General features: G+C 42.9%; 1 protein-coding gene across 4 annotated transcripts in view; it reads right to left on the bottom strand.

The window, feature by feature from the left end:
• Positions 1 to 25,016, bottom strand: part of DDHD2 (DDHD domain containing 2) — a 1,375,691-nt gene that overhangs the window by 457,926 nt on the left and 892,749 nt on the right. For all 4 annotated transcript variants that reach the window (XM_044084314.1, XM_044084317.1, XM_044084316.1 and 1 more), the window contains one exon: positions 19,276 to 19,431. In XM_044084314.1, the coding sequence (XP_043940249.1) occupies positions 19,276 to 19,431 (156 nt within the window). The remainder of the gene's footprint in view (positions 1 to 19,275; positions 19,432 to 25,016) is intronic.

Here is a 25,016-nt window from a genome sequence, read left to right as displayed (position 1 = left end):
GTCCATGATTAATGAAATGTTCACATACCATTATTTAGTGGATGTTGTTATATGGAATTACATGGTTGGGTGGGGATAGAAAGTGATGACACATTCATATGTTAAACATTGATTCACATTTATCATAGATACACAATTAAGTTGAGGCTGATGTTTCAAAATAATCTTTATTTGACTGTCATGCTACACCTGTTACACATACATCACTATCCTACTTATTTTGAATTTGATCAGATACATCATCCTGCTACACTTTGATGACAGGACAGGGGACAACTATGGCTGTTTAGTCTGTCAGATAATCATTCATTCTATCTGCAAATTGTTTACTGTTATCACCATATACAGATTTTGAGCTAGACATTCAGATTCAGACACACTGAAATCAGTTTGGGATGTTAATTTGTACTTCCCACATGCATTTAGTTCTGTAAAACACACTGAGGCTTATATATTCAGGGGTTATTACTACTTTATTTATTCATACATGAGCCTTTCTGTCACTCTCACACATTCTGCAACTTCACAGTTCAGGTTGGTACTTCTAGGCTTTGTTCACATATTAGACCTGTGGTGATTCAAACACTTTCCAACAGCCTCACTTCTGTCATGATTCAGCATTTGAACAGGGATATATCTCACATGTGACTACCTCAGATTGTGAAGCTGTACTCTTGAGACTACTGCAGGTTACAGTATATTTAATTAATGATGGGACATCTGTATTACAGCACTGTTTAATTCTATCAATTATATTTCCAGTTACACTTGCATACTGATGAACTTGTTGCAGCCATACCTGCAGACTTTCAATTCCTGCTTGCACATTATATTACTTTTAATCAATACACTGCACTGTTCTGATACATGGTACATAATAATATTTATTTACAAGTACTGGGTGGGGTTACTAACCTGCATGGTGGCGCAGCCGCACCAGCCTTCTGGCGTGCATCTCGACATTCGCAGAGCGGACACCTGCAGCTGTAATACAAAGGGAATAATATTGGACTACACATCTCCATGGTATCAGCTGGTTGAAATCCTTACATACATGGGTAAAATGTGACTTACTCAGTAGTGGAGCGTTGGGCATTTGGCGGGCCTCCTGGATCCAACGGTTCAATTGGTCCTGCTTGCGTCTCTTCAGGTCCGCATGGTGGTGACGGACCTGCTCACCAGTGCGTGGAATGCCAGTAGCACTGGTCAGATCACGAGCCAACTGGTCCCACGCCTCTGCCCTATATACTCCCCATGAGACCTGGCCCTGCATGAGTTGGGCCTCGTGATTATGGACAAGGAGCCAGACCATGTATCTGGACTCCCCAACAAACGCTGTGCTCGAAAGCAACGTCCCTCACCTACTCCACTCATGCTGACTGCAAGTCTGTTCTACAATCAGTTATGCTGTGTATTCCCGCCTATGGGGCTTATATATGCCGCTTTTCCGGCACATTTCTCTGATTGGCCGTTTTGGAATTGTATCTACTTCACTGAAAATGCTTTCTCATGCTCCATTCTGGGTTTTATCCCATATATATGCTATTTCTGCATTTCTAGGTATTGCTGTCATGGCCTGGTGGTTTAGTTCCTTGACTGTAGTGCATGGTATCCTGGGTTTGAATCTGGCAACTGATTTTTGCTTTTCCTGACAGAAATGAGTTGAGGACCTGTCAATCAAACATGCCAAAAGCACTTTTAAGCACTTTAAACCTGTTCTGCGCTCGTTTGTGCGGAGGTAACGATGCGCACTGGCAGTTAGCCTGTGGGAGGCGGCAAAACGGTGTGTGCGCTGGGATAAATCTTAATTGGCTAGCGACACACATGTTCAGCTAATTGCACACAGTTTCAGCCTGTTTACCCGCTGCTTGGCAACGGGCACGCAGTTTGCAGCTTTTTAAACACTACTCAGCTACGGGCACTCTGTCTCACGGCAGCTTAGCTATCAGTACATTTCTGACTATTTTTATTCTTATGTTACTTCAAAATGCTCTATTTCATTCCATTTTACAAAAGGGAATACATTTACATTTGTACAATACTGTCAGGGGGCTTTTTAGTGCTTATTTACAAAAAAAAAGGTTGTTGTAGGGGCTCGAACCCTGCCTGCCTACTCTTAGGGCGGCTACTCTACCGCTAAGCTATTATTTCTTGGCTTACTTTGCATATTTAGTTCTTATATCCTTTTCCACTGACTGCTAACTGTGATTGCTAGTAGCAGACCCGGCCACACAGTAGCAAACATTTACGGGGTTTAACAAAAAAAAAAAGGTTTTAATTTACTTTTATGACATCTCTTCACTTTATACACTGATGGCCAGTCGGGGCATGTGTTGTATAGTGTGTTTATTCACATTTTCATGGCCTTTCTCGTGGCTGTTTACTTTCAGCCATTCTAGTCTTCCGGGGGCGTGTCCACTTGCAGAGCTTAGCCTACAGACACGCCCCCTACTCTCTTACACGAACCGTGTAAGAGTTACTAGTGTGATTCAGCATGCCTCATGCACCTCATGCATATGCATGACATGCTGACATCACACAGTTTAACTGCAGCCTCCGTGTAAGAGTTATAACTCTTACACGGAGGCTTCCTGAATCTGGCCCAATATGATCTCTCTTTATTCACAGGTTATTGTTCCCATTCAGACATAACCAAGTTGGCATATGAGTTAGCACAACTGGTTCCCATTGCCACCCCAGATTGCTGCCAGAAACACTTGTCCAGAAACATAAAGATGTTGTGTTCAAGAACCATTTCCATCAACAGACATAAAAAATCTACCTGCCTGATGTCAAACTTATTACTTTTAATCAAAGCTGCTCTAATCATTCCAATTCCTTCCTGGTTAAGAATCCATATAAACAGGGACACAACATCCAATGCTACTAACAGAGGAATAGTGGGAATATTCTTATCATTAATCACCATATAAAGATCTCTTAAAAAATTCTCAGTGTCCTTAAGTACGATATCACTCATCTCAAGGACTACGCGTAATTGTTTGTCTAGATAAATGGACATAGCTAATCACTACCAGCTACAATCGATCTAAATGCTGGTAGGGTGGGATGCTTATGGATCTTGGGCAGGCCATGCATCTGTTGGATAAGCGGGTGTTCAGTAACAAAATAATCCAGAAGTTCCTTAGTAAATAAACCTAATTTGAAACATTCAGATAAACAATTATCTATCCGTGTTTTCATTAAATATGCCATGTCTACATCGACCTGTACATACACATTGACATCAGATAGCATATCATTCATCTTATCATAGTAATAATCCAAGTCCAAGATCACAATAGGGCTGCTCTTGTCAGCTGGGTGGATAACTATCGATTGATTCTTAATCAGGTCACTTAGTGCTTGCTGCTCTAATCTCGTTAAATTATTACAATACCTCATTTCAACTCGTTCCAGAGCTGCATGCATTTCTTTGTCACATACAGATAAAAATACATTAAGAGCTGGTGAAAAAACAGGTGTAAAAGTACTAGATTTCCTAAAAACCTTTGGCTCACTCATATTCTCATTCATAGAAGATTGTTCATAAAAAAACATAAGTAAAGACAAATTACACAAAAACAAACGCAAATGAATCATGGAGTCAATAAAGTCTACCTTGGCTGTAGGTATGAGTGTCAGGCCCTTGGACAGAACTGAATACTCATACTGTGTCAACCTATAACTGGAAATATTCCAGACTAAGTCATTGTCTCCATTCCCCACATCTTCTTCAATGACCGATTCTGGTAAGTGGAGGGTGGCTCCTTGTGTTTCTGACCCTTTTGTAATTCGTGTTCGAGGGAATGTTTCCTTGGATGTTAATATCCAAATGGAAGGTGAGAGTTTATTAACTAAAATGCACAGGAAAGATTGCTGTAGACCATCCTACCTCCACAGACAGAGTATGCATCCTCACCACATATTTGGTAATATTAAGGGACAGGTTTTGAGGGTTTCACGACTGTCATGTACTACAGCAGATTTTGGTAGGAGTTTAACTGACTTGAAAAATGTATTTTTATCTAGGGGATATGCCCAAAGTCAGGTAGAACAGGCTTGTGCTAAAGTGATTAGTGAAAGTGAGAGCAGGGCTTGCCCATATTTCTCTGATAAGTATAGACCTTTTGAGCAACCTTTGGAGACCAGCAGGTGTCCTCTCATTACATTGACATACTTGCAGGGCATTGATATTGTGAAGGACATAATCAGAAGGAATTGGCATATATTGCAGACTGATAACAGGTGCTTGGATCTATTGAAGGATGGCCCTAGATTTGTATACAAGAACAAACGCAATTTGAAGCAGCAATTATGTTATCCTCGATATAAAACTCCTGAGCTTCAACAATTTAAAGGTATGCCCATATGTAACACGTGTACCTTTTGCCACCACACAGATGAGTCTAGATTTTTTAGACATCCAGTTACTGGTTATTTGTGGCAGATTAGGCCATCTGCAGATTGTAATACTAGACATGTGGTCTATCTTGCTCACTGCCAACACTGTTTTCACTTTTATGTAGGCAAGACCAACAGGAGTCTGAAAGAAAGGATTAGAGATCACATGCATTGTATTAGGAAGGGGCATGACTTTAGCGCCTTGGCTAAGCATGTGTTGACAACAGGTTCCAACCATATTTTTGTTTTTCAAGTATTACATGTTATTAGTCCTAGTTTACGTGGAGGTGACATAGTAACCCGTACTGAGGTGGATGAGATAGAATGGATCTTGAGGCTAGGGTCACATCAGGAAATGGGGTTAAATGATAGTGTCCCATTAAAACCGTTATTCAAGAATAAACGGCTGAAATGAGTAGTTGGTTGTCAATTTTTACGCCATCAGTGTTATTATGTATACTTGTTTGTTTTTTGTTTATGAAATGTCCACCATCCAATTACAGGTTTATTTTTAAACATTTATATACACATCTTTTGTTATTTTGCATTTCTATATCTGTTTTTTTACACACTTGAATATGGATGTTTGTTCATGATTTCTTGTTTTTTAAGTTATGTAAATTTATCATGTAATTAAAAGGAGATTATATGCTTGTTTTCAAGCTTTTTAAGTCATTTGATTTCATTGGACAAGAATCTAATTGGACTGATGTCAGTTATATAAAAGTTCTAGTATGGATTGTTAAATGTGTCTGATGAAGCGGTAAAGCAATACCGTGAAAGTGCTCACTTTTCACACTAAAATCTTGTTATTTTATGGACTTTTCGACTGTGTTTGTTCCTGATACCGGCATTCTCATCTGCCAGCAATTTGGGGTAGTATATATAAATGTTATGTTTGAAGCTTGAGATTAATATAAAACTACAACTTAATGGTTCAACTCCATGGTATACAGGAAGGAAACCTTGACTTTGCCCCAGATGACCTATGTTCAACTACCAACAAAATTGCTAATGGGACCAGGAAGGGAGGATGGGAGTTAGCAGCCAACATCAGCCCACTAATCTAGAAGGGAAGGAGGCAAATGACTCATTGCACTTGAGACACCTGCAGAAGTGGAGGTGTCTTGCCTGAAGCAATAAACCTAGTGAGCCTACCCTACAACAGTGTGCTGTTTAACTACAGTGTTGTATATGTGGTGGCATGATACAGCTCACAAGCCACTGCAGGGTAGGGCTGGGCAAGGGGAACCAGATCCCTCATGCATAGAAGATGGCTCCCTCTCCCAGTTCACTCAGCTCTTGTTCAACAGGAATGAATGGGACATAGTTCTCTCATTTTCAGAAAATGAATGGGTTCATGGAGTGTCAGGGAAGGTAGACCTTCTGTTTCAATATGTGGTGCTGGACACAGAGTTCTGAGTAGAATTGTACAGCAGTCTGCCTGTCAAAATAATTCTGATTCCTCTATCTATAGCAAACTAGGTACATTATGGTAAAATAATGTCAGCACCGCTGTTTCACTTCATTATGCAATGTCACAGGCTAAGGCAGGAAGCCCCTCCTAGAAAAATCACATCTTACTCCAACAGGCATAAAGTAACATGGCTTGCTTCAAAATGACTCTCAATGCAGATCTACTTTGTTGCTATCTGATTCAAGTATCAAGATCTGCACCGGCTAAAAAGAGTGTAGACACAGCTTACAAATTCCAGTGCCAGACTTGTCAGGACTGTCCCATGCATCTACCCTTGGTATTTGCCAACTTTGTGTCATTCTACAAGTACTTGCCTGCTGACTGAGACTGCCACAAAGATGACAGCTTTATTTATCTACTGTTACCTCTAGATCCCTGATGTTATCTCTATCAGCAGGTAAGGTAACTAGCCTCCGTGTTCCTGGGATTAGTCTGATGCTTTGTATGAAGTATCATGTGACTCAATCAATCCACATTTTTCTATGGCATCACTTTAAGAGTTTCAGTACAGATCTTTTCCTCTGATAGGAAGAAACTTTGAAGCTGGCATGCCCTTGTGCCAGAAAATAGACGGGAAGGTGTCAGGGTGGGGGTTGAGCCTTTGTCTATGTACACAAGGATGGAACAGTCTAAAAAGGAACTAAAGAAAATGGCATTGCAAGATCAGGCTTTCTGCAGTTCTTCAAACAAAATTGTTACATACACATAAGCTTTACATGTAAACGATTCTAGTTGCATCTGTGTTTTAGTCTTTTACAGAATAAGGCAGCCTCATATACTGAATAAAGCCAACAAGCAATGTTTATTAAAATTATAAATGCCATTACTAGCCATAAAAACAATCATCCAAATAAAAGGAAATAAGCTTCTAAAATCTTCATGGTGAAACATCATGAAAGAATATGGACCTACTCACCAAAGTACAACTGCATACCTATACTAAAGGCACACACTGCAAACTTCTTAAGTTACCAAGAGAAACTTAACTGAAATACTAACTAATCAATGCATAATTAGTGTACACATAGAGGAGATCTAACAAACTATGTGTGAACAAATGCTTCTACCAAACAATCACTGAAAAAAAAAAGAGTTTATGTACTTACCATTTATCCTTGGCAATTGGGTTTGGTTCTGATATCGGAACCAACTCTGTCATTACTACAGTCCATGAGAACCAAAAAAGCCTACAGTTGAAAGCCTACCCAGAGTGCTCCTTTCCAAATTACCTCAGATCGAGTTTGCAGAAAAGACAGAAAATATAATCTTAATAGCACCTTTATAGAGACCATATCTGGTGTCGTATGTGAAAAAATGCATAACTAGGACCATAATTCATTCCACCAAGAGGGCCAGAAGAGGGATGGAGGGTGGGGAGTCAAGGATAAATGAAGGTGGACAACACAGATGGCACCATAGAACCAAAGGACGCTCTTCCCCTAGAGACTAAATTCAATTTGTAATGTGTAATAAAGGTATGTGGGGTAGCTCATGTTGCTGCTGCACAAATATCATCCATGAAACCCTTAGAATGAAAAACTGCTGAATTATCTATGGCTCTAGTAGTGTGTGCCCTAACAGGCCCAGGTAATTCGACTTTCCTCTTGTTGTATATGAGCGATATACATTCCTATAGCTATCTAGATAAGGTAGCCTTGGAGACTGGTTTACCCATTCTAGTAATTGAAAATGAAACAGCTGATCAGATTTCCTTGTGTCTTTTGTTCTATGAAGACAGAAGCACAGTTGTCTGTGAACATCTAATAAATGCAAACATTATTCACCTTTGTTTGAGAAACTGGGAAAGAATACTGCTAAATTGATTGCCTGATTGCTATTCGTTTATAACACCACCTTTGGTAAAAAGGAAGGGTTTGCTCTCAAGGAAACCCCGTCTTTGTGAGCTATCAAATATGGTGGTTTACAAGATAAAGCTTGAATTTCTGAGATTCTGCTGGCAGAAGTAATTGATACCAGAAAAATAGTTTTCCAAGATATGAATTTCAGGTCGCAGTCAGCAGCAGGCTCAAATGGAGGATGCACTATCATTTGTAATACTAAGTTTAGGTCCCAAGGTGCAGCCAGATCTTTACATGGCAGTCTTAACATCAAAGTTCCTTTTAAGAATGCTTTGCAAAGTTTGTGAGAAATTAATAAATATTTTTTGAACCAATTATGAAAATTTGAAATAGCTGCTAGCTGAACCCTGACAGTAGAGGAAGAGGCTCTTGCTTCAAAAAGCAAAGCTAAAAATTCCAAGAGTTTGTTGACAGAAGCGGAAAAGGGGTGAATGTTATTATTTCTAGCCCAGAAGGAAAATCTTTTCCATTTACTATTGTAGAGTTTTCTGGAAGGCTTATGGGAAGCTAAAAGAATCCTATGAACTGGGGAAAATAGATGAATATGCCTGGCAATCAATGGAACTGGAGGAGCCAAGCTGTGAGCTTGAGATTTTGAAGGTATAGGTGAAGTAATCCCTCTGGATGGTATAGGAGATTTGGATTGGGGTCCAAAGTCCACCGTCGTTGAATCAGATAAGGCCAAAGAAAAGGGAAACCAAATTTGTCGAAGCCAGAATGGGGCAATGAGGATTATCTTGCTCTTCAACCTGATTGCTTTCTTTAGAAATTGAGGAATTAAAGGGATCAGAGAAAAGGTGTACAAGAGTCCTGAGGGCCAATTGTGCAGGACAGCATCTCTTGGGACATCCCCAGGATAGGGGACCAGGGTGAAGTAACTGCTGCACTTGTTATTCAGGGAAAATGCAAATAGGCCACAGCAAGGCTGGCCCTAGCGATGAAAAATCTTTTCTGCCACTTTGGGATTGAGAGACCACTCATGAGGCAGAAGAATGCATCTGCTCAGTTTGTCTGCTATCACACAAATTCCCCGGAATACGCATTGCTATAAGAAAGCTGTTGGAAAAGATTGTCGTCTGACAGACTCTGAAAGCTTCTCGATAAAGGGGGTAAGACTTGGTTCTTACCTGCTTGAAACCAAACTATTAACATATTGTCCGTTTGAATTGCAATTGTTCCCAAGAGGAGAGCAGTTTGAAAGGCCTGCAATGCGAAAAGCACTACCCTCAGCTCTAGAACACTGATATGCAAGTTGACCTCCATGGGGGACCAAGTGCCTTGGACAGTCTTACTCAGATAATGGTTCCCCACTCCATCTAGGAGGCATCCATGGTCACTATGGCCTGGAGTTGACTCAGGACACAGGGGCAGCCCAACAGAATTTCCTCTGAGTGAATCCACCAAGCTAGGTCTTTCTTGCAACGGCTGGTAATCAAAGTCAGATCTGACAATGGTTGATACATTATAGACCAGAAGCCACTGTAGAATTCTCATGTGAAACCTCGCTAGGGGAACTAACAATACGGTCGCCACCATCGAGCCTAAGGCTTGTAGGACTAGTCGTGCAGATAATCACTTGTTTCTGACAATGTTTTTCAACTGGGCCTTGATCTTTTGCAATCTTAGATAAGGCAGGGAGGCTATGCAAGTATTTAAATTAGAACCACTCCTATGAACTCTAAAGTCTGAGTCAGATTCAAATGTGATTCTCGTAATTTGCAATAATCCCCAGGTTGGCGCAGGTCTGGAGAACATAGTCTAGAAGACATCTAGTGGGAATGGTAATGAGACAGTCGTCTAAGTACAGAAACACACAGAATTCTTGCAGTCTCAAGTGAGCTGCTGCTATTGCCATGCATTTGGTGAACACCCTGGGGTCTGTGGCAAGATTAAAGTGCAGAGCTCTGAACTGGTAATGACTGGCTCCCAGTCAAAAGTGGAGAAAGCTCCAGGAGTGCATGTCCATTTTTATGTGGTAATATGCATCTTGGAGATCTATCAAGCACATCCAATCATCTTTCCCTAAAAATGGGAGAATAAGCTGAATCATGACCATCCAGAATTTTGTCTGTTGAACAAATTTGTTCAAAATACTTGCATCCAAAACTGGTCTCCAGTCCACTGTCTTTTTTGGCACTAAAATAAATATTGAGTAAACTCTGAATTCTGTCTGGACTGGCAAGACCTCCTGGATAACCTTTTTCTAGCAGTTTTTGTATTTCTAATACTACTGGTTTCTGCTGACTGGGTGGAACGTCGGGAATTTTCTCGCAATTGTGGGGAGTTAGAAGGAAGGGTATGATGCAGCTTCTGGTTAAAATCCTCTGCACCCAAACATCTGAAGTTATTTGAAGCCAGGCATGTTGGTGCAGGGATAACCACCCCCCGGACCGCCTCTAGAGAAAGGCAATCAGGCCTCCTTACAGGTGTGTTGATAGGGTTTACCAGGAAAGGTATCCCTGGAACCCCGATTTTGCAGGCCACCTCTGCCACATGGATGGTGTCTTCCATTAAAGCTCTCCCATCTGCCCCAGGGGAGCCACGTCCATATGTTTCCTGGAAAGGTCCTTGAATTTTTGAACCACATTTTCCCGCTCCTCTGGTTCCTCGAAAAGGACTATTGAGGAGTAGAAAAATGTACACCCACTGCAGAAAGGGTCTTTCCATCCTTCTCACACCTGGACAACGTTTCTTGAGCTTTAGGGCTAAAAAGGGACGATCCATCAAAGGGGTCATTGACAAATGAAGACTTGAATGGGTCCGCAAATTTGCACAAGCACATCCAGGCATGTCTCCTTATGGCTACACCCGATCCCACTGCTCTAGTTGTTCCTTTCGCTGCATGTGCTATGAGCCTCATGGACAAATTTGAAATGTACTCTAGGGTGGCCAGCTGAGAAGCAACCTTATCTTGGACTTTGCCAGATACGGCTCCCACCAGGGTATCTGATAATTCCTTAATCAGATCCCTTTGGAGTCTGGTGAGGTGTGACAAAGTTTAAAGACCATAATGCAAAGGTTGGTGAAGCATAAAACCCTGTCAAACTTATCCACTGCCCGAGACTCTCTACTGGGAGGACGGATAGTGGAACTTTCCTCCACCAGTTCCTTTTTTGTGGCTGCCACTACTATCATGACATCTACCAGGAATCCATTTCCCCAAAACTGATGATCCTCAGGTGCAATATGAATTTTGTCTGGTCTCTTGGGGATGAATTCTATGGCATCAGGAGCCTTCCACACCCATTGCAAGATCAATGTAATGAGCTCATCAGCAGGTGGAGTAACCCAAGAGGTAGATGGGTGAGCGCCGAAGGCCTGCAGGTACAATGATTCCTCTGAAGAGGGCTTTTGGGACATCCATCCACCCTCTGCTTAAGGACCTCAAGGATGTCTCCAAATGAGACTTCTTCCGGGGATGACAGTGGGGAACTCTCCCCTTCATCATAATCAGTGTCCTCTGTGATGGATTCCTCTGGAGGAATTTAAGTGCTTCCTCTTACATTTCCTCTTCTGACGAACCTTCTCAGTGGGATGATCTGGGGAGGTGTCAGAAGAGGGAAAAACCTGTATAGGCGATTCTTGCAGTTTTGGCACTCGCTATCCAGGTGTTGGACTTGGTTGAGGCTCTGGATGAGGGGAAGGGGTGGGAGGCTGCTCCAACTGGGGTGAAGCTGAATGAATGCCCACAGTGGACAGAGTCCTCTCCATGGCCTGGAAAGCTGGTCCCCCTGAAGAGGGAAGGGAACCCAGAACCAAGAAAGAGTCTCGGAACCATGGTACCCCCAGCTCTGAAGAAACCGCTCCTAAGGCCTTAGCCAGGGTCAAGCTAACTTATGCCAAAGCCACAAGGTGCAAGGATGTCTCAAAAAACTATAGTCAAGTCCTGCCCTCACAGAGACAATGGCACAGCCATGAACCCCGAAGGGCTGAGGAGCTTAGGGTAGGGATCAGTACTGGAGATAAAGCCCTAGTCAGAACCAAAACAGTGGGCACCAAGAAAGTTGGAGCTAAGATCTCCAAGTCCTCAAAGGAAGTTGGAGGAGGAAAACTAAATGGAGTCAAAGAAGGAAAGGTTCTGGCACCAGAAGGAGCTGGAACAGAGGACATAGTTGAAAATTCCCTTGCCATAAGGAGCTGATCTACTAATCACAACACATCCGATTCAGTCAGGCTCTTGGTGGAACAAATAGTCTGGGCAGAAGGGCATCCTGGTTGTTACAAAAAAGGGCTAGGCAAATGACCTGCAAAGGGGTCAATGGAAGGGGAGAATCTGGTCCTAGGATGATTTAAGAATGAAAATTCTACACTTTCAACTGGCACCAAAGACATCGGCACTGGGGAAACAGACGACACAGAAATTAGAAGTTATGTACTCACCATAACGTTCCATCTGAGTAGGTAGTTTCATTTGTCTGTAACCTGTGGGTCTTGGATCCGATATCGGATCTGAGCCGGCAACTTGTTTCAAGCTAATGGATCTGAGCTCCTAGCTCCTCCCTTCACCCATAATCCCCTGCTAACCCTCCATGACCTCAGATCGAGTTTGCCCCTCAATATATATCCAACAAAATGGTATCCAACTACCAGTAGATCCGAAGAAGGCCAGGGGGAAGGAAGGGGGGATGGTTGCAGACAAATGAAACTACCTACTCAGATGGAACGTTATGGTGAGTACATAACTTCTAAATCTGAAGTAGGAAGTTCATTTGTCAGCAACCTGTGGGACAGAGTACCCAGCTACCTGCACCTTGGGTGGCCATCATGGAAGGATATTACGAAGCACCGCAGAGCCAAAGGATGCTCTCCCTCTAGGAAAGCACATCTAGTTTGTAGTGGTTAATAAAGGTATGAGATGAAGCCCAAGTGGCTGCAGAACAAATATCATCCAATGGAACTCTAGACTTGAAGGCCACAGAGGTAGAAATGGAGCAGGTGGAATGAGCACGAACTCCTTCGGGTGTGGGTCTACCCGAGGCTTGATACGCCAATAAGATGCATTGAGAAATCCAGCGTGATAAAGATACTTTTGAGATAGCTTTCCCCAAGTTAAATTTGGCAAAGGAAACGAACAGCTGGTCGGATTGTCTATGGCCAGCTGTCCTATGAGTATAAAAGTGAAGCTGCCTATGAACATCTAATGAGTGCAGCTTGTACTCTCCCTTATTCTGATATTTAGGGAAGAAGACCGGTAAATTTATGGATTGATTTATGTTGGTTTCCGATGCTATTTTGGGAAGAAAAGAGGGATTGGTCCTGAGGTACACTCTATCTGGGTGAAATATCAGGTAAGGAAGGCTTCACCGAGAGAGCTTGAAGTTCCGACACTCTTTTTGCTGAAGTGATGGCTACACGGAATGCTGTTTTCCATGACAAGAATTGGAGATCTACTGAAGCAGCGGGTTCAAAGGGTGGAGCAGTCAAGGCTTGAAGAACTAGTGTAAGATCCCATGGGGGCACGGCTTCCTTTACAGGGCGTCTAAGTAAAAAGGTGCCCTTGAGAAAGGTTTTACACAATTTGGCCGACATCAAAGGCCCTGTATCATGTCCCACATGGTAATGTGATATGGCTGCCAAATGCACTTTGATAGTTGAACAACTAGCGCCTTCCTGAAAGAGTTCAGTTAGGAAGTCTAATATGGATGGAAGAGGAGCCGTAAAGGGATCCAGATCATGATGCTCCACCCAAATGGAAAAACGTTTCCATTTACTGCGATACACTTTCCTGGTGGAGGGCTTATGTGCTGCCACGAGGATAGTTTTGACCGGTGAGGAGATACCGGGAGTCCTAACTACGAGTGGAACTGGAGCAACCAAGCTGTCAGTTTCAGATTGTCCAGGTTTGGGGTCGGTAAATTCGATGGATGGGTGATGAGATCCGGAGTGGGATCTAGAATCCAAGGGTGATTCACAAGGTGAGACCACAGGTAAGGGAACCAAATTTGCCGAGGCCAGCATGGGGCAATGAGGATCATCCTGCTCCCCAACCGTGAGGCTTTCTGTAAGAGTTGTAGCATTAGTGGTAGAGGAGGATAGGCATAGAGTAGAGCGGGTGGTCAAGCATGCACCAGAGCGTCTCTTGGAGTTTCCCCTGGAGGGGGGATTAGAGCAAAGAAATTGCCACATTTGGTGTTTGATGGAGACGCAAAAAGATCGCAGCAGGTTTGCCCCCATGTTGTGAATATCTGCTTCGCTACTAGTGGATTGAAAGACCACTCGTATGGGGTAAGAAGGGTGCGACTGAGCTTGTCCGCTAGGACGTTGGTCCTCCCCGGAATGTGCATTGCAATCAGGAAGCGGTTGGAGGAGATCGCCCATTCCCACACTTTCATGGCTTCGTGGCATAGAGGGTAAGATCTGGTTCCCCCCTGTTTGTTGATGTACCAGACCACTGACATGTTGTTCGACTGAATTGCAATCTTTCCTGTGGGGAGGAGATCCTGAAGTGCTTGCAACGCAAACAGCACTGCTCTCATCTCCAGAACATTGATGTGCAGGGAGGTCTCTGTATCGTTCCACGTGCCTTGGATTGTCCTGCCCGAATAATGCCCCCCCACCCGAGGGGAGAGGCATCCGTGGTCACCGTGGCGAGAGGGGGAGAGGTGCAGAGGGGACGGCCCGTATGGAGGTTCGAGGCTTGGAGCCACCATAGTAGCACCCTCCTGCAAGCCTTGCTGATAGCAATGGGATGGTGGAGAGGAAGGGATAGAAAAGACCATTGCACTAGAAGAGTCCATTGCAGTATCCGCATGTTCAAACGGGCGCATGGAAGGAGTGTAATCGCTGCCGCCATGGAGCCTAGTGCCCTCAGGACCAATTCCGCTGGTGAAGTCTCTGATTGGAGGATAGCCCGCACATGGAGTTGTAAGTTCCAGATTCTCTCGGGAGTTAGGAAGGCTCGCAACTCTCTGGTGTCTATTCTGGCACCTATGAATTCTATGACCTGCGTTGGAGCCAGAAGAGATTTGTCGACGTTGATAGTAATGCCTAACTGTGGGGCTAGACAGAGAAAGAAGTCGCTGGCTGAGCAAAGTAGATGCCTTGTTGGTGCGGTCAGTAGCCAGTCGTCCAGGTACAAAAAAAACTGTATTCCCTGGAGTCTCAGGTGGGCCGCAATCACTGTTAATACCTTGGTGAGCACCCTGGGGGCTGTGGTGAGGCCAAAGGGAAGGACCCTGAATTGGTAGTGACTGGCCCCCAGCCGGAAGCGAAGGAACCTCCTGGATAGTCTGTCCATTAAAATGTGGTAGTACGCATCCTTGAGGTCTATGGAGCGCATCCAATCGTTCTCCCTTAAAAGGGGGAGAATAGATTGAAGAGTGACCATTCAGAATTTTTCCTTGGTTACTGACAGGTTCAAGCGGGAAAGGTCTAGGATCGGTCTCAAGTCCCCCGTCTTTTTTGGCACCAAAAAGAACCTGGAGTAGAACCCTAATCTGAGCTGGTCTTTGGGGACGGGCTGGATGGCTCTTTTTCTTAGTAGCTGCTGAATTTCTGCAGCTGCGGCCTCCCTCTGATCGGGTGGTACATGGGGGAGGTTCTTGGATTTGGGGACATGGAGTAATGGTATTTTGTACCCTCTGGATATAATGCAAAGCATCCAGCGGTCTGTCGTGGTGGACTCCCATGCCGCTAGGTGTTTCGAGAAGCCCCCCCCCCGACTGCATCCAGAGTGGAGCAGCCGGGCAACCCCTCAGGGCTGCTGCGCGGGCCGTTCAGAGAAAAGGTCTCTGGACCCAAAGTTTCTCGGAGCCCCTCTGCCCCTGGGCCGGCGTCCTCCCTGTCCTCCTCTGCCACGGAAAGACTGGTTGTCCGGAGCGGGTTGGGAATGTTGTGATTTTCGGAACCACATCTTCTTCTGACCATTTTGGTTCTTCGAAAAGGACCGCTGGGGAGCAGAGAAGCGGACTCCGACGGCAGATAACGTCTTCCCGTCCTTCTCGCTCTGGACAAGTGTCTCGCGAACTGTTTTGCCAAACAGGGCAGAACCATCGAAAGGAGCGTTCGCAAAGGACGCTTTAAAGGGCTCTGCAAAGTCACAATGACGGAGCCAGGCCTAACGTCTCATGACTAGGCCTGCTCCGCTAGCCCTAGCGGCTCCCTCTGTGGCGTGGGACAATAGCTGCATAGAGGTGTTTGAAATTGATCTCAGAGTGGCCATTCGGGTGGAGTACAAATGCTGGTCATCCTCCGACATGGACTCAGGGGGGGATGCAGCGTATTCCTTGATAAGATCCCGCTGCATCCTGATGACATGTGCCATATAGTTCAGAGACCTTACAGAGAAGGTCGCTGAACTAAAAACTCGCTTCCCTAAGCGGTCCATCAAACGGGACTCTTTGCTCGGTGGATGGACTGAGGGGCTCTCCTGAGCCAATTCCCTCTTTGTGGCTGCCGCCGTGAACATGGCATCTACGGGGGGCCCTTTACTCCAATGTGATCGGTCTGAGGGGGGGCTAAGTATTCTATCTGGGCATTTCGGTATTGGCTCCACAGTGTCCGGATCCTTCCACTCCCTGGTGGTAATGAGGTCCACCAGGGGGTCGGCCGGAGGGGACACCCAAGAGGTAGACGGGCTTGCCTCGAATGCCTCCAGAAACACGGACTCGTCAGAGGAAGACTTGGGGGCAGACCACCCGCCTCTGATCCTCAGCATTTCCATGATGTCCCCAAAGGAGACATCCTCAGGGGGCGATCTTGGGGAGCCTTCCCCTCCAAATCTGTGTCCTCGGTTAAGGACTCAGGGGAGTCCACGTGCCTCCTTTTGCACTTATGCTTGCGGGGCACTTCCTGGGGGGGGGGCTGTCCGAGGAGGCCTCGCCAGCAACTTCTTGTTCCAATGGAACCATCTGTGACATCAAAGCAGGCTGTCCCTTTGGCCGGGTGATGGAAGCCTGGCCCAGCAGAGAGGGAGTGCAGGGAGGAGCCGATACAAGGACCGGGGGTCCGGATGCTCTCAACAGAGCCCTCTCCACAACATCGAAGGCCAAGGGAGAGCCACTCTCTAATGGATCCGAAAGTCGGCTCCCACTCGGATCCGATGAAAGGATCGGGGCCGGCGCCGAGACCATCGGATCCGAAAGACCAGTGCGCTCCGACCTAGACGGAGCCGAAGGCACACTGAATCCCCCGGATCCAAAGCTCGGGCCACGGCTCCGAGAGGTCGGATCAGACAGGCTCGAGGGCAGGGTTGGATCCGAAGTACCAAGTACTGTCGGCGCCGACCCACCCCCGGCTCCAACGCTGCTCGGCTCCGAACGCTCCGAACCTGGATAGCGGGTCGGAAAAGGAGCAATAGGATGAAAAAAGGGTGACGAGCTCCCCTCCGGAGGAGGGGGGGGGGAGGCAAGAGCACTCCCATCTGCAGCTGGGCCTGGATGAACCTTCGCATCATCCGGTCCAAGTCTGCGTCGGACATACTAAAAGTAGATCTCGAAGAGGTCACCGAGGCAGGCCTGGAATGCCATCTCGATGACCTCGACGGAGATCGGGTCTCCTCCTCCTCGGGCCCCGGGGAGAAGCAAGGGGATCGGAGCCGAGGAGGAGGAGACCTAGAAGCAGTGGAGGGAGAAGCCCGCTTAGCTGGTGGGGCCAAAACGGAGGTCTCAGCCCGCCGCTTGTGGTGCTTCTCCCTCCGTTTCTCCCTCCTGGCCTCCCTGTCCTCCGACACTTTAGCGGGAGTTTGAGTCCCGGACGGAGGAAGGGGGGCAGGAGTGGCAGCAACCACAGACCGTGGTGGAGCCACGGGAGCAGCGGTGGCAGCGGAGGCCGAAGCCGAGTCTGGGGGTAAAAGTCCCGCTAAGACCAGCTTCGACCTCTGCTCTTTCAGTGCCCTGGGGTTGAACGCTGCACAGATGGTACAGCCTGAGGAAAGGTGTTCAACCTCAAGGCACCGAACGCACAGAGTGTGGCCATCAGCCAGGGAGAGCTTATGGCCACACTCGGTACATTTAGAAAAGATGGCTTTTGGGGCCTCAGCCATACTTCTACACAAACACACAGGCCCCAAAAAAAACACCACACACACGCACACACTAACGACCAGCGAAGGGAGGGCAAAACTAATTAAAAAAGTATACTAAAGGGTACCTAACACTTACACACTTTTTATTTTTAAATAAAAAAGAAAATTTTGACAGAAAAAACACAGTAGTTACTACTTAGCTGATGAGCTCAAGCGGAATTCAGCTATCCACAAGCGCGGCAAACTAGATCTGAGGTCATGGAGGGTTAGCAGGGGATTATGGGTGAAGGGAGGAGCTAGGAGCTCGGATCCATTAGCTTGAAACAAGTTGCCGGCTCAGATCCGATATCGGATCCAAGACCCTCAGGTTGCTGACAAATGAACTTCCTACTTCAGATCTATTGGTTTCATGGTCTGGCCTTGGGATCTGTGCTAACAATTTTGCCACCATTGAGAAAGAAACTGTCAGTGCCAATGAGGTCAGTCCTGAAGAATTTTCCAAGGTCCATACGGGTTCCACAGAAGCAGAGGGAACAGACGGTTTAAACATTTTACTTGTCTGGGCTGAGGGAGAAGCTGGCACTAATTGACTCCTTTTCTTGGACTTGTCCACCTTCAAAGAATAAGAAGATGAGGAATGGGACAAAACATCCATTTTGCTTTTTGAGTCATGGCCAGAGATGACCTCTTCAAATGCAAATTTTAACATACCTTTCAAAATGAATTTTTTTCTTTCAACCAGGCCCAGTGACTAAAGCTGTGGCAGATAAAGCAATCTTCCTGTAAGTGCACCAAGCCAGGCAGTAAACACAGAGAGAGTGCCCATCAGAACTGGGAAGTTTTTAAACACATTTGAGGCATTTCTCAAAGCCCGAAGTGCCTTTGCTTTTTTCAGGCATGGAACACTGCACACAACACACCACACACATTATGCACTTATAGAAAAAGTGGATAGAAGAAAAGAAGGTCGTTGAGCACTTTTTTTTTTTTTTTTAAGGATAAGAAAGGAAGCAAAGATAGGCTACTAACTACGCTAGTACAGAATACCCCAAGGTACAGAGCAAAAAGACTACAAATGATGTTAGAGGAAGATACCTTAAGGTATGGAAATAAAAACTACCAACAATGGTAGTTGATGGAAAACACTCAAGTGTTAAAGAAAAGAGCTATCAGAGAAAACAGTAGGCTATAAGAAAAGACAATAAAAATATACAATAGAGAAAATGCATTAAAACACAAGACCTAAGCACAAAAATATATGAAAAAGTTCACTTAGCTCGAGAGCTATTGGCGACGTGTCTGTCACAGGAAGCAGCAAACCAGATCTAAGGTAATTTGGAAAGGAGCATTCTGGGTACGACTTAGACACAAGGGTTTTGTGGTTCTCACGGGCTGAAGTAACAGCCATGTCAGCTCTGATATCGGAACCGAACCCAACTGTCAAGGATTAAATGAAGATTGACAACATCACATCTTTATTTTTTATGAGGTGGGGTTGTCATGTTCTACTTTTAAAAGACAAATATTTTTCTTCTCCACAGAAACAGAAAAAAGTTTTAAGTGGTACATACAGGGTGATAAATGTTGAAGAAGCTCTTGCAGGTCGGAAAGCTGTAGTTTGGGTCAATTCTCTTCAGTCCTCTGACAGTGAGAAACATTCCAATAGGGGAGCCAAATGCAAAGAACGCATCTGGTTTAAACAGGAGTCGTGGATAGTTAATGGACACCTAAGTAGGCAATTGAAAAAATATATATATCAACAAAAGTTTACTGTATGCAGAAAACAATGACCATCAGTCAGGAACTTATCAACACTCTGCTGTTAATACCAAGGACCAGAAACAATAATGTGGTTATTTTTTTGGGTTACTCTTCACAAAAATAATAGAAGTATGCTGTGAAACAGAAGCCACACCAGGACTGCAACGAACGACCAAAAGGTAGAACTCAGAAGCTGTTGAGATCTACAGCAAAATGTCCACTTAGTACCAGTAATGCAGGGATGAACTCTGCAGCATTTTTACAGTGTACTGCATTTATTAAACTTGCTTTGTTTATGTAATTTAACACTACTCATACATGATGATCCACTTTAAACTGTGGCATAATCCTAGCTCTGTCCATGCAAATCTGCACCAAACTAATTTTTCTCTTCTAAGCTGAATATTTTCCACTGATGATATATTCTCTGTGTTAGTGAGCTACAGAAGGGCTATCCAGCCTTTTTGGCTTAGGGACCACTTATCATACAATAAAGTTTTGTAAAGTGTATAATGATTTTTATTATCCCATGGTAGACAACTATTAGTGCTACATCTGTGTTACTATACTGCATGTCAATCATTATACACTTAATAAGAAATCGTATTATGTTCTTATTTGCTTTTACTTGAATGTAACTGCATTTATTTGGTGATTTATTGTCTGATTGATTGTGCTGCATTTGTATGCTGAAACTTGCTACAGACTACCGAAAAGACCTCATTACTATAAACTGTCAATTTGTATATCCTAACAATTGCAATATTAGAATTCTATGTCACATGACATGGAATTAGGAAGTAACTAGACAGTTATTCAGCCTAAAGCAAAAACCAATACAAGTTTACTTTACTCAGTGACCATGGTTCCACTAAAGTAACTCAAGCAAAAAATCTATTTTATAATCAAAAAGCCCCCTTTACATAGTGAGAACATGATTAAAACAAAAAGAAATAACAAAAAACTTTCCGCATGATCTTTAATTCAAATGTCATTTCAATCACACTATCTTCGTTACAAACAGTACTTACAAATGTTTGTGATTACTCATCGAAAACTCAAACACCAATTCACTGTAAAAACTTTCATAAGAAAACTTGTTATATAGCATAAAGTGGACAGACCAATTTCCTTACATTCAAATAGATGCACAAATATAAGTCCTAGAGGCTGTTATGCCTGAAGATGAGAAAAACAGGTACACTAAGATAACTACAGATACAAGTACTTTAGACATTTATGCTATCTTTACTTTAGAAACTCAATGATGTACGTTTACCAGCTCAGACAGAAGTTAAACTCAGAAGTTGCTCATCATAAAGAAAAAAAAAAAAAACTAAGGGAAGGAACACAGGCGGGTAGAAGAAAACACTCATGACAAAACGTCTTGCTAGCCAGCCCTCTCAAAGAAGGCTCTGTTCCCAGACTGCAAATCCAAGCCATATAAAATGGCTGTTACATTCCAGTAGACATAGGCACTATGCCAAAATATGCAGCAGAGGAATTAAATGCCCTTTAGTGGTAATACAAAAAGGCAAACAGGTTACATGTTTGCAGAAAACAGTATATATAGCCAACCATTTGGACAGTGTTTGCTTGGCTAGTGCTATTCTACACTTTTGTGAAACAGCAGACTGAGCTGTACTGTGCAAACAGTTAATCATAACGAACTAGAAACTGAGCTGCTAATGTACATTCAGGGGTAACTGGACAGCCGTGACTGCATTATGAGCCTCCAAGAAAAGGGTTAAGAAGGTAAACCGATTCAATGAAAAATCAGACATAACTGTGAGCAAGAAACAAGGAAATCATTCCCAGGAAAACCCTACGTGAAACACACGCATAACATGGTTTCTGACTTTCTTTTGCCTTGTTTCATCTGCACCCCCCCACCACCACCACCACCAACCAAAATGGGTTGAGCATTTGAGCTACCTATTCATGTCTATTTTGTGGCCATCATCCAGGCAGCCATCAGTGTTTTTTTCCACTCTTCTCTCCATGAATGTCCAGCAGCACTTGGTAGGCATGCAAATGGCATTGGAGGGGACTAGCACTCACTTCCATATATGATTTAAGCCTTCAAAAATAACAGAACAGCAAATTCAAAAACAAACCACCCTGGTAGTGGGGGTGTAGCCAGCTTTTTTTCAGTTTCTACTCTAAGGTCCTGCATTGCTACACCCCCCCCCCCCCGTCAATGGGTGCCCACCCCATGAAGTCTGGGGAGGCCTTAGGTGAAATAAAGTTCTTAGCAAAGGGCTCCCTTCTGCCAACATCATGGCCTCTCAACATCATCCATATTATTATTAGCATATTTTATTTGTTTGTTTTTGCTTTCTCACACTCTCTCTCTTAGAATTCAGGTATTTCATACATCCTTTCAACACACCTTAACTAGCTAAAACTGAAAATTAACAGCTGTGAAGGAAATAATGAAATTACGCCTGGTGTCTGGAGGCTACTAGGCTCACAGAAGCAATGTGCTTCTAAATCCTCTGAGGTGCGCGTTACGAGTTTTTTTATAACCTTTTAATCTAACTGTGGCCCGAAAAAACATCATGGCTAAAGAATGAAATTCAGTGTTAGCTTTTTTTACTTCAAGTAAGAAAAAGTTGCATTTAAGGCTTAAGGTTCAAAGATGACAAAATAGTAGTTGAGCCACAAAGGGAAGGCACAGTCTTCAAGCAAAAAGTTTATTCTCTTTTCACACACACTAGCACATCGGCTCATAAGCCTTCAAGGAGTACAAATACAATGCAACTTCCCTCACCCCATATATACTCACTCAATCAGTCAATTAAACAATGAATTAAATCAAATGCTTCCAGTTAGCTTCAGTGTTTAAAGCTTTGGGAACCAAGTTATCAAAAAGTGCTTCTTTATACAAGTTTTCTTTTACTGCTACAGGGTCTAAAAAAATAGACCTCACTTGTTCTAAAACACAATGCTGCGACAGTTTAAAATTACTTGTGTGAAAATTCTTTAAAATGCATAGCTAAAGAACTATCACAGTTACATTTTGTAATGTCCCTTATATGTTCTTGAAGACTCACTTTAAACTTTCGTGTACTTTCACCTACATAAAACTTGTTACATGGACATTTCAAAATATACACAATTCCTTCTGTATTGCAAGTATAACATCAATTTGGAAAAAATTTACAGAATTAATAGTAGGAAAGTTCTTTACAATATGAAAACAAATAGAACATTTCCCACACCTAAAAGTGTCATTTCTTAAAATAATCTGTCTATGTATTCGTACTTCAGGCATTTGAAATTTGCTGTGCACTATAATATCAGAAATATTCCGGCCCTTTCTATTAGAAATCAAAAGTTTGTTTGCTAAACTTTCTTCCAAAATACCATCTGTGAACAACATAGGCCAATAGTAATGTAAGATTTGCACAATCTTTTGACTTAGTATACTGTAGCAACTGTGCTATTTTATAACACATGTAAACTTATTATCTACATCATTTTGTAACCTTGATTGTTTATGGAGCTTTTCTCCCCAGGACTCCATTGAAAATGGGTTCACTTTGGCCCAATGGACTATCCTGGTAAACCAACTGCAAATAAATAAATAAATAATAAATAAATAGTCACAAAGTGAATCATCTTACCAGTGTGGTTGGCATGGTTACTTCCCGCATCTCCCCTACCTATTCTTTTTTCAAAATCTATCAACTCAATAAATGGAAGTCCCTCCTTATGCGTGCTTGCTGAATTTCTTCTTCTGCTTAGATATTCACCTTTATAAAGGTTAGTGCTAACCCTATTTAAAGCTTCTAACACTTCTGTCTTGTCATATCCTCTGTGTGTAAACATTTTAATTAAATATTGTATTTCTTCTTCAAAATCTTTATCTACATTACACAACTTACTTATTCTCAGAAACTCGGTGTATGGTAAAGATGAAATCAAATGGGGGGTGACAGCTGGAACCATGTAGGAATTGTGAACCCCCCCCTTGAATTTTCTGTGAACTTTCCTACCAATGAATTCTGTTTGTTCATACCACAACTGCAAATCTAAAAAAAAAAAGACTCTCTCATCAGTAAGCCACTAAACCTGAATCCAAACTGGTTATGTAACTGCTCAATGAAAATTTGTACCTGATCATGACCTCCCCAACAAACAAAAATCAAATAATCTATGTATCTAAAATACCTAATGACATGATTTTTAAAGAAAGAAAGACCAAACATACTTTTAATTTCAAAAAAGGTCATCATTAGGTTGGCATACATGGGAGCAAAGGGTGTCCCCCATAGCCATATCTTGTAGTTGGTGAAAACTTTCTTGGTTAAAAATAAAATAATTATTTTCTAAACAGAACTTAACAGGCTCCAAAACATAACTACATAAAGTGGTGTCCCCTAAAAAATACTTCAGGGCCTTTATCCCAAGAACATGTAAAATGTTTGTATAAAGACTCTATTATCATCCAATACATACCTTGTTCCCAACTTAAACCTACATTTTTTTCAATAAAATCTTGTGCATCTCTGATATACGATACTGTTTTTTCAGCACTGTGAAGTGCTCATGTAAAAGAATACCTATATTGTGTAAAAAATACTTCCTAGCTGAGACAGCCAGCCTGCCTTGTAAGTTCTCCAGGCCCTTATGTATTTTAGGTAAGCAGTAAAAAAATGCTAATTCACAGCCCTGCGAGAAAATTTCCTTTCAATGTCATTTTGGAAAAACAGCCTAATCTATTACCTTTATGAAGTAGTACCTCATAGTCAAAAATAGCTTGCTTATACATCCTAACATCAACTCTATTATACACTTTTGTATCAGTCAACAGATCATAACACATTTTGACATACTGGTTACAATTCAAAATGACCACCTTATTGCCTTTATCTGCTGGCTTTACTACTAGTTGAGTATTGCTATCCAAACATTTTAAGGCCTGCCATTGTTGTATAGACAGGTTAAAGTTAACATGCATATTGTCTTTCCAACAATTATATAAATGTTCAATAGAAAAATTACATACTGCAGAAAATTGTTGAATAGTTTGATTATGAAAAGGATGTATAAATCGGCTTTTGCTTAAAATACTGGAAGTACTCAAACAAGAAAAATCCACCAACGCCTCCCCACTCCCAAACATTTCAGAATTACAAGAATAAAAACTGTCATTAGAGCTTTCAGCACACAAATCCTCTGCTGGCTCATTTTTATCAAAAAAGCTTATTAAATGCAATTTTCTAATTAACAGAAACACTTCACTTTTTAAGTTATGCAAGTGAGGCAGGACCGTTGGAACATATTTTAATCCAAGATTTAAAACTGATTCTAACACATCTGGTATAACTTCACCATAAAGATTTACAACATTAGAATCAGTAACATAAAAACCATTACTGGCATCTACCATTTTTGAATTGTTGTTTATGTCCTTCGTTTATGTTGTTGATGTCCATAATTGGTTTTGCTTCTTTTTCTTTCGTTCCAAAAGCTCCCAGTCCTGTTGCTGAAATTACGAAATCTCTCCTGGTGAACCATAGGGTCTTGTGGTGGAGGCAAAGGG

Source organism: Protopterus annectens, chromosome 9.part0 (genome assembly GCF_019279795.1).
Source record: "Protopterus annectens isolate FY-2018-M chromosome 9.part0, PAN1.0, whole genome shotgun sequence".
Taxonomy (NCBI): domain Eukaryota; kingdom Metazoa; phylum Chordata; order Ceratodontiformes; family Protopteridae; genus Protopterus; species Protopterus annectens.
Note: the sequence above shows the minus strand (reverse complement) of the source record. Positions and strands in the feature narration are given on the sequence as shown.